Source organism: Apteryx rowi, unplaced genomic scaffold (genome assembly GCF_003343035.1).
Source record: "Apteryx rowi isolate R43461 unplaced genomic scaffold, aptRow1 scaffold_751, whole genome shotgun sequence".
Classification (NCBI taxonomy): domain Eukaryota; kingdom Metazoa; phylum Chordata; class Aves; order Apterygiformes; family Apterygidae; genus Apteryx; species Apteryx rowi.
This window is the reverse complement of record NW_020451040.1, coordinates 94292-105025: the sequence shown is the minus strand read 5'-3', so window position 1 is coordinate 105025 and position 10734 is coordinate 94292. Positions and strand designations below refer to the sequence as shown.

The following is a 10734-nucleotide window of genomic DNA, read 5'->3' as shown; positions in this document are numbered from 1 at the left end:
TTCCATCTGAACATGAGGAAAAACTTTTTCACTGTGAGGGTGACAGAGCACTGGAACAGGTTGCCCAGAGAGGTGGTGGAGTCTCCTTCTCTGGAGATATTCAAAACGCGCCTGGATGCAATCCTGTGCAGTGTGCTGTAGGTGACCCTACTTGAGCAGGGGGGTTGGACTAGATGATCTCCAGAGGTCCCTTCCAACCTCAGCGATTCTGTGATTCTGTGAATTCTGAGTATCTCATTTCAATATGTGTATTTTGACTAGATGATCCACAGAACTCTACATGACAGCCCATAGAGCATGGGAACAAATTCCAAATATTACTGTTTAAGAATCCTCAAAATGAGGAAGTAGAACCCTCAAAATCTCCATGCCTTTCTGGAGGGATAGGGAGGTATTTGAATGGCAAAAGTGGTATACACACATAAATGTTCCTGTTTAGGGAGTTGATACAGACTTAAGTTTCTTTTCACCTATAGATTTTACCTTTTCTTGGGCATTAGATTTAGAATTAATTTTAAATTTAGTGAGTTTGACTTAATAAGATGTTTGTTTTTATATTTTTTAAATTCTATATTACCAGCTATCCATGATTATTTTTTCTCCTCTCTCCCATTTGTTGTGAAAAAAATTAAATACTTTCCTAATTTGGAAAATGGTAACACTTGTAGAAACCAAATTAGTTGGTCAGCTTTAATTTTTTATATCATTATTTTACAGGATAAGTCTCGCAGCCTTGCTGTGCATTCTGTGCATGCTCTATTGAATACAGATGATGACGTTGTAGTGGCTCACATGGGTTCCCGTCTGACCATTGCCCATATGTCAGTGCTGGTAAATCACAGCGTGTCCAGAATTTTTGTTTGTGGTGTAAAATCTCCAGGAAAAGAAGCTGAACTGAGGAACTTGTTCAGGCATGTGGGGTGTGAAAGTATGTGTTGAGCATTGGTATGCATAAAGTAGTGTAATATAAATGTTTGCAATATCTATGAATATGACAAAATTCTATCACAATTCAAAGATTCCTTGTTTGAATATTGGGGAGGGCAGTAACAACTTATTTTTTGTCACAAAGGGAACTGAGAACTCTTTAGCTACAGTCAAGTTAATTTAAGGTTGCAGATTAACCATGTCACAGATGCAGGCCCCTGAAATGGCGGGGTGAAGTCTTCCATGGAAGTAGTTACTGTGGAGTAGCTGGTGCCTGGGAACTTTTGTTTCTGTATATTTGGTGTCTTGGCTATTGTTTTCAGTCTGGTTTTCAGCTGTTTCTGAGAGTGCTCGTCCAAAATCCATGCAGTTGTCTGGCTTATTCAGAGGACACAATTGGAGCAGARTGCACCAAGACTCTGGGATCCCATTAGCAGTCTTTTCAGTGGAAGATACTAAGGCCTAATCCCTCAATCTGTTTGAAGTCAGTGGGACTTCCTTTGGCAGATCTGGGCCTGACAGGCTCAGTGGAAGTTTGTGTAATACCATTGTGTATTCAACTTTGAATTGTGCAGGCTTGCTTACATGTGGAACTGTTGAGTTTTTCCCTTTTTTTCAGATATTCAGTTGTTACATGAAGACTTTACTGAGATTGGACCAACAGACCAGAGACTGCAAAAGGCAAAAGTTATTCTGCTACTGCCACAATGCTCTGGAGTGGGTGTTGGCAATCCAATAGAATTTATTTTGAATGAACATGGAGGTAAACTTTGATACGATAATCTAGTTCATACTTTCTGGAAGAGACAGTATTCAAGTATTGTGATCTGGACACAATAGTTGGTTCAGCAAATTGTACCATTTCATTAAAAGACTCACTTTAAAATTTTAACTACTCTAACAACACATGTATTAAATAACTTGCACAGTTCTGCACGTGTTATGTTTTGTAGTAGAAACTACAAAAGGGAATAATGTATAATCAATTACACAGATGATTTTTTCCACACAAAGCGAGCAAGAACATAATTGGCCTAGTTTAGGATACTTGGGAAGAAAACAAAAATCTTTCTAGGTGGCACTCAAGAAAACATTTCATAAAGGCAATTTCAGGTCAGTAGTTTATGAAGTTTAAGGGTGATTTTGGGGAGCAGGCTATATATAGCTTTTCTTTTAAAGAAAAAACTACAGGCTGAACATTTATTCCAAGATATCAGTGTGTATATAATTTTCAGTTGGTTACATTCCTTTATTGATTGTTTATATAATTTAAGTATTTACTGTACAATTTCATTAAAAATAAATAAGAGGGAGTAGTAATTACAAATAAACTTGACAGGGAAAGAATAATCATTTTAGGCACTCCTTGATATGGTGATTCATAAAATTTACCTTCTCACTGCACCAGTAATAATCAAGTCTGTTACCAAAGCATTTTCTGCAAGCAGCTGAATTTTAAGATACTAATAGAAGTTTTATTAAGTGTGTTTAAATTTACAACTCTTTGCATTTAGATGCAGGATTGCTTAGAGACCTTTTCCAAGGATCTGTATCTGAGGATAAACTCAGTATTCTTGCTGAGAGGCAGCTTAAAGAGTTGATGCATGCAATGAAATGTAAGTGTACTCACTCTCAGATTTCTGGAAAGACGTTATATGTACTRTCACTTCCATTGTACTATCACCAGTTTTTATGTAGTGAAAAAATATGCTGGTTATTCTGTAAGTTAACAGTAAGTATGTAACTAAAACCCCTATGGCCTAGTAGTCACCAGCCATCAATACCATAATCTTCAGGCTTTTTGTAGAGAACTGGCCTACTGGCTTAGTCATACTCTGGTTTGGAAAAGTTGTAAATGTAGTCTGACTTCATTTTCACTGATCTTCATGCTGTCACCTTCTCCCCCCCCTCCTTTAGTAGCTGTGTGAAAACAGAGTGGATGCAACCCTGAATTTGTGCTGAAATCTGCAAATATTTGAAAAGATTTTAATTGCTAAAAACCATTGGAAAGTGAATACTTATGCATGTAGGAGGGTATATTTTATTGGTAAAAATGACACCCAAGCATAATTTTGTGCTGTTTTCAGCCCTTACTAAATCACTTTGTGTGCTTTAAGATTTTTTAAGAGTGAAAAATATTTTTTTCATTTCTGTAGTTAACAAAGTACAAGCTATTGTTTACTGCACTTCTTCAGTTTACCCAGAAGAAAATGAACTAGTAGTGAACAAAGCACTGGAATCYAGAGTGGAAGGAAATAAAGTACAACCATATAGGTATGGAATGAGCAGTTTTATCTATGGAAGAACTTCAAGGATAACAAAAGTTGATATTTCCAAGATGTTTTTTTCTGCTTTTTGCTAAAGTTCATTGGTTAAGCATTTATTAGCATTTACTTCAGCTTTTCTATGTGTATTTGTGAATGCATTTATCCTGAACAGAAGGTTCTTTCTGATCTCCTGTTCCATGCTCCACTGGGAGCCTGTTCTTAGGAGGAGGGAAAAATAACTGTCATTATAATTCAAACTGGGGTGGCTTTATGTAGTGGGTGAATGCTTACCACCCCGAACTCTGGTTAGGTCAGTCTCCCGCAGGTGCTGCATTTGATATTCAGCATCACAGACAGGGAATGAAAAGAGGTGCAATCACAGAATACCATAACTGCCCAGGTAAAAGGCAGTATCAATTTTGGGCTTTTTCCTCTGAAAAACAAAACCAAACAGACTCCTTTTACCTTATATTCAGTTGAACATAGTATTTTAAACCTCACCAACTTTCTAGATTTGAAGTAAATGTGGCATCAGATGCTGTCTTTCATATAACTCAGACTATCTTTTTGCTGGATGTAGAGACTGTTAATTTATGTAACATAGTTTTGAGCTTGTCTTTGCACATGTGGTTGATACGTTCATGTGTCTTGAGGGCTGACTCCTTAACTCAGGGTGGAAGTAAGAAAATCTTCAAAAGACACAAATTCTGCCTCCTACTTCTGCTTTGTCTGCAATAGGGGAAATGTAATCTATGCTGTGTCTTGAATGAAAGATAATAGTAATTAATTATATATACAAAAAATAAAATGCAATAATTAAAAGTTTACCCAAACTGAGGAAGCAAACCCAGTGCCACAGTTGATTTGCTACAATAAATTTCATATTTTTGTGCAATGAAAAAGATGAGATCAGTTGACGTAAGTTATATGTTGAATTCCAAAGTTATTTGTGGTGTGGCTTCTTCAGGAAACAACTCAAAACAGAAGGGACATCAAAGAAAACAACTTTTATTATTCCAGGAAGTTAGCAAAAATACAGTAATCTTAGATACTTTTGTTACTCTTTTATAAGTGGACGTACTTCATATTGTAGCATAATTCTTATCCTAGAATTCTCTCTCCTGCATTAGATTAACATTTAAAATAGTTTGCTGCTGCCTGTCATTCCTTTTGATTATATGAGACTACTAAGTAGTATCCTCTTTACTTTTTAATCTAATCTTTTGTTCCCATCTGAATCAGAGATGAGAGGAAAGCACCACTGATTGATAGGGAATAACATGGTGGTAAGCTTCTGATACAGAACTACTGCTTTCACACTGGCGGTAGTTTTTAAAAGAGAATGAAGCTAGTTTAAGATAAAATAGAGACTAGAAGCCAGGGGTCTTGCTATTATGCCCTCAGCTTCTAACCTAGAATAACCAGTTCCAAAGGAAAAAGAAATCAAGTTTTAAAGTACAAGAACAATATAGAAGAATAAAAACCTCTGCTGCAGGATTGCTAGCCCCTGCATTCAGATTAATGACTTTGGGAGGACAAGTTGAAGTAGCAGAACAGCCTATGTAATCATGATAGTTCTATCTGAAAATATATGTATGTAAAAATAAAAATGGCAAATTACACAGTACTCTGTTTTAAAGTTGCCTCCAGTGAAAAATGTGATGAAACAGCTGGTCCTTGCTTGTACGTAGATATAATAGTTCATTACAGGACGGAGGTTAAGAGAGTGTATGTTGCCAAAAGCATAGGAGAATAATACTGGATGTTTAGATTGTACATTATCTTTGATGATGTTAATAATCAGGCCATCCTGAGGAAAGGTACTGTGTTAATGCTTTATTTAAAAAAAAAAACAAAAAACCCCCAAGGTATCATTCATTGCCTTTAAATTTTTTAGGTTTAAAATGGTAAATGCTAACTATGGCCAAGACTGAAAATTTTAAAAAGGGATGAGTTATTCATAATGGTAAGAGTCAGTAAAGCATAATGCATCTTTCTTGGAAATCACTGATAGAAAGGAGCAGTCTGCCAGAAATTTTGTGCTAACTGCAGTAAAATCAGGGCAAGTCTTGCCAGTGACACAGTGCTAGTCCAAAAGTGTTTGTGGACTCCTACTGTAGCCTGTGTTTTCCTTTGGGATTTGAAATTCTGTGAAGTCTATCATGTCTTGAGCTCCATGCAGCTGTTACTGCATAGGGGGAACTAGAGAGACCTTGAAACATAATGGTCTCTGAATTATTTGAGCAGAAATAGCACATAAATTCATCATTTATGTAACAATATTTTTATAAAAAAAATTCTGAGGTTTTTTTTCCAAGAGTTTTCTTTTTTTCCCCTCCAGAAAAATCCCTTACCTCCCAACCCCAAAATTCTCCACAAAAAGTTTCCCAGAAAGGTAAAATAAAACCTATTCTGCCTTTTGCAGAAACATCACGAAACTTGTCATACCACCAAATTATTATTTTTACTTTCAAATATAAGGCAATTTCAGATGGTAAGAAAGGGGAGATAAAGATCCCATTAGGGTTTTGCAGACCTGAGCCAGTGTGTGATTGACGACTGAGTGAACTTCAAAAAATGATGATTCCAGAATCAGTTCTTCCTTCATTGACACGCATGTGTCTTGGATGTTTTTGTGCATAGTTCTTGCTGTAATGAAGCTGCTGGTAACCAGTGTAAACAGAGCAGTAATAGAACACCATAAATAAAATATATAGTGGGATTATGCTTGTCTAAGATGAAAGCTCAAGCCTGTTAGGCTACATGTATTACTCATGACTATTCCTTGTGCTCTTCCCTTAGGATTATTCAAGTAATTTGTTTGACTAAAAGAATGCAGGATATAATGAAAAACTGTTACAGAATCCCTAGCCTTCCTCCTGACTTTGGGAGGGACAGGTTAGGGTAATAGAACATCCTGACATCCTGTGTGATCACCACAGAGCTGCTTGGTATTAATTGCYTTTTCCAAGAAAATTGAGGGCTTTCGGGGAAACAGTCAGGCCACTTGGGCTTATCCTGTGTATTATATCCATCTATCTGTTGGAATTATTCTGTATTGCTGGAGTAGTGCTGAACCAAATGAGGCTGTGCTGGAGCTTGGTGGGTTATACAACTGATCTTAAGGCTACAAAACTGTAAAGGTGATTTTTTTCAAACATCTACCCACTTTCTGAGCTGAGCTTGTTCTAAGCATAGGTCAAACAGTTTATAGCAATGGATTTACCCTGCATAAAGGTAACAAACACATGCATGTTGAGTGGATGCCAAACCATTCATGCATTACCCTTTGGCCTGATCAAATTTGAGTTAATTTCAGCATCAATTTTCAGGGTCATCCCATCCATTAAAGGGAGTCCTGGTAACATTAGTCTGTATACATAGGTCAGAGTAAAGATGATTATCACACTTTTTTTTTTTGATTGGATAACTAGATCTAAAAGCAAAAATCTCCCATGTGCCATAGGACATGGAGTTTAAGTAATGCAGGGGGGATGTGTGCCTTGTAGTCAGTCTTGCCAAGTTCCAAGGGGCATATAAAAAATCCAGATTACAGAGAAAATATGGGAACAAAAYGGTGTTGCAGGCTTTCCTTAGATATGGACTATCTGGCCAAATTAGGATATTGGTTACAAATATTGAATATGCTTTTCTGTAATCATCTTTGAACAAAAAGATCACCTCTGTCTTGAGAGGATCACTGGATCATTGACTAGGGGTGGTGTCTCCAAAGTCAACAGCAATGTGGGAAGAACATGGGTTAAAAATTGCATTAGGACACTTCTTCATCTTTCTGTCCTGAAACAGCTTTGTACCAGTTTAGTGGCCTTATGAGCCAACCTTTCTGATTTACACAAATTGCCATGTCCTTGAGGCCTGTTTATAACAGCTAGGGAATCACTGGAGTACAGGGAGAACACTAGAAAAGGTTATTTCTTCCTTCCTCATTCATGCATTTCAAAACAGTAATTTGAAAATTGGAGCAATTGGATGTTGATTACTACAAATAGGGGAATCTCTTTAACCTAGGACTTTTAGCTTAGCTATATTATTTAAGAGCATAGATTTATTAATTTACAACATCTTTACAATTGCTGTCTAGTGCTCACAGTATTTTGAGAGCATTCCCCAACTTCATGGATAACTTGATAATCCAGTAATTGCAGACCTCAAAGAATATAGCTGTTAATTATGTTCATACAGATTTACTACTTGGTGAGCAGTTAATATATATTCTAAAAAATGAATCCACAAATCTTTCTTGAGCTGCTGTTTTTTAAATGAAGATAGGATATGTAAAACTGTCATTGAAGGACACTACATTTGGAGATTACTGTTAGTATATCCTTGTATATTTACTTTTATATCTCTAAATATTCTGTTCTGGTCATTTGTTTACTTTCTACAGGCTCGTTCCTCCTGTTTTTCCTATTTGCTCCAATTCGAAGGCTTCCACTGAATTTTTTTTCAAAATGGAACCATCAGAAATTTCCAATTGCTGCTTTTTAGCTATTCTAGAAAGAGAGGTAAGCTGAGAAAACTACCACTTTAAAACACTTCAAAGAAAAGATATTGCCGTTTTCCACTAATGAATATATGAAATGGAACTTTTTTTTTTTTTTTAATTTCCTGACTCTTCTTCAGTTGTCTTAAACTGCCCAAAGAATAGGTTAGCAAAGAAGCAATTTTTTCTAGAGGTAACTGCAATGGAAATGAACAACTTCTGGAGTGTTACATTAAGCATAACTTTCCAACATGTGCCTTTTATTTTGGATCAGTTTGTGGTCAGAGCAGTCTCTTGATCTAGGTCTGTGCTAGGAATGTTTTAGAGGAAATGTATTGTTACTGTTAGAGCTTGGAATGAAATAACTTGCTTAGAATCATGATAAGTGGTGTCTGTTGAAGTTATTGAGTCTGTGTCACCAAGACTTGCTAGTATTTGAGCAGACAGGRTCATCAGTGGGGATTAAGACATCATTATAATTTGAATAAAATAGGTAGGCATATGTTTCCTTCCAAAACTAAGGCATATGCAAATCTTACTTGAAAAGTGGTGGGCTTCTGCTGAGTAAATGGAAAAGTCCTGTCATGATTCCTGAGGAGAGGTTTTAAAGGGAGAGTTTACATCTCTGAGCATCAACATTTTCCTCCTGTGCCTGAGAAAAGTAGGACTTTTTCACCAAAAGAGGAAGGAGGGAGCCAATTACAATTTCATTGAAAATTAAAGATATGAAATCCTATTTGGTTATTTGTACCACTTTCTGTCATACTGAATTTACAGTGCTTGAAAGAAGTTTGCATCTTGGCTGGGGGGGGAGGGGGCGGGAATTAGAAGGGGAAGATTTTATTAGGGTAAAAGAATGAGATGTGAAAAAGCCTTTAAATTATCCATTATTGACCTCCTTTCAATGCAGAGTACAGAGTATTTTTTAACCTGGCTTCCTGAGTTAGCAAGCTTCAGTTAGTCGTGCTGTGGACATCTGTCTACCATATTCTCTCCCTCCAAAAAAAAGAAACAGTTTTGTTTCAGGTAGTTCATTTGAATCATTTTTTAGTCAAATTCTACTGCACAGAACTAATTGCTCTAATGGCCAAATTTTAGATAACTCTGGAAATGCACATTTTTTGTGAGTCATAGCACTTGTACTAAGAAGTATAGGTTGAGATGAAGTTTCTGGTTTTCAAATACCTACTCATCTTCTTGGCTAGCTGTAAAGAATTTCTTCCCCTTTGTTTCTTTTTACGTATCTGGATATTGACCTGGTTCCTAGTTGATTTAGTTTGAGAATCCCTGCTCATTTATTATGAGCAAGGATTTTCATTACCATGGAAGTTACTCACATTTATTGATAATTCTATATTTTAGTAACTATTTCTGATTTATATATATGCCGTTATAGATGGTATGTATATTCTATGTATGTATGTGCTATTACAGATGCTAGGTATATTACAGAGCAAGTCAGTYTGGGAGACACAAACCGTACAAAGTCCAGAATTCTATTTCCCCTCTTTTAGCCAGCAGAGGGCAAAGTCTCTGAAGCATAAATGCTCAGATACTACTTTACATAACAGTAATGTTCTTGATTTCTTGAATAAGTAGGGTTTTTTTAGCATTTATCACATGTGGCTTATGTACTTCTGTTAGATTCTGCAGTACTTTCCTTGTGGAGTAAATTCTGAGGAATCTGTGATTAACGCATAGAGTTCACAGCTAAGGGTTGTGGCTTAGATCTGTTTTTTTCTTGGAATTTTCAGAAAGATTCTTCTGAAAATTTGTCTGTTAAAGACATTTTGGCTCGTGCTGCAGCAAAAGGACTACTAGATGGAATTGTTGTAGAAAAATCAAAGAAAGAAGAAAAAAAGAAAAAGAAACTGAAAATGACACAACATGCAAGTAATATTATAGGTAATGGTGTAGAGACAAAGATTGAAGAGTTCCTTCACCATGAAGCTTTATCTAATATTCATGCTGAAGATTCAGTATCTAAAGCAGTAAGTAACACAGAACAAAAGACCGTGAACAAAACAAACAGTTATGTTCAGCTGAAAAAAGCTACCAACCCAGTCTCAGACTCAGCCCTTCCTAAAGTTCTGAAGCGCACATCTAATTTGTCATCTATCGGCAAGGTGTATGAAAGACAGCCACTTACTAGAAAGGCACGTGCAGAACACAGAGTGGTTGTATTGAAGCCTGTGGAAATTGTTTTGCCTCCAGTGATAGTACCATACTTATGTCCCCAAGGAAGCAGACTCAGGATGCCAACCCATCATTGCTGGCATGACTGGATTGGAGCAAAGAGTTTGAGTGGTGGCATATTTCCACCACCTCTATCTAAAGCAGTCAAACCGACTGTGGTTAAGCAACCTCGACCATGGCTGTAAGAATCTTCAAACTTTGCCCTTACATTTATAGAAAAGGTAAATATTCCTATATATATACATTCATTCATACACTTAGATGACAGTATATCTTTATGCAGGATAATCTTGCCTGTGGGAAACATATATTGTGGGATATTTTGCACAATATCCACATTAATCATTTTAAACCAATAATTACATTTTAAAGTGAATGCAGCTCAGCTACATAAGGTTGGTAGACCATTGGGGGAGTAAGATCAAAAAACTACATAGCTACTTGCTATACACTTTAAAATGACAAGTTAAAACACTTTTTTCTCATAACCTGCATAGCTTTGTAAGAATACTCAATTTCAAACAGATTTTTTTTTAAAGTGAGACTCCATTTTATTGAAATAGCTATTCCCAAAATTCACAGTATGCCAGATCATCTTTGTTTCTAAAACAGGATGTGAATTTTCATATGGACAACTGGCCAAGTACACTCAAGCCCATACATAGGCTTTCTGATATTTACCCCCTTTGTTTCTACTCAAATGTATTTCAGAAAATATGAACACTAAAAACTAGATAAATATTCTGATGCTAAAAATACTGAGTTGTCATAATAACGTCATGTCTGAGTATGTCATGGCTCATAACTGCTTTTCAGCAACATTCTTAACCCAAGCTGTTC

The 10734-nt window shown here is 36.3% G+C and overlaps 1 protein-coding gene across 2 annotated transcripts in view; it reads left to right on the top strand.

Moving 5' to 3' along the window:
• NSUN7 (NOP2/Sun RNA methyltransferase family member 7) overlaps nt 1-10671 on the top strand; it is a 20087-nt gene extending 9416 nt beyond the window's left edge. For both annotated transcript variants that reach the window (XM_026088109.1, XM_026088108.1), the window contains 6 exons: nt 718-928; nt 1547-1690; nt 2442-2543; nt 3084-3201; nt 7603-7720; nt 9453-10671. In XM_026088109.1, the coding sequence (XP_025943894.1) occupies nt 718-928; nt 1547-1690; nt 2442-2543; nt 3084-3201; nt 7603-7720; nt 9453-10079 (1320 nt within the window). In that variant the 3' untranslated portion in view covers nt 10080-10671. The remainder of the gene's footprint in view (nt 1-717; nt 929-1546; nt 1691-2441; nt 2544-3083; nt 3202-7602; nt 7721-9452) is intronic.
• The last annotated feature ends 63 nt before the right edge of the window (nt 10672-10734 follow it).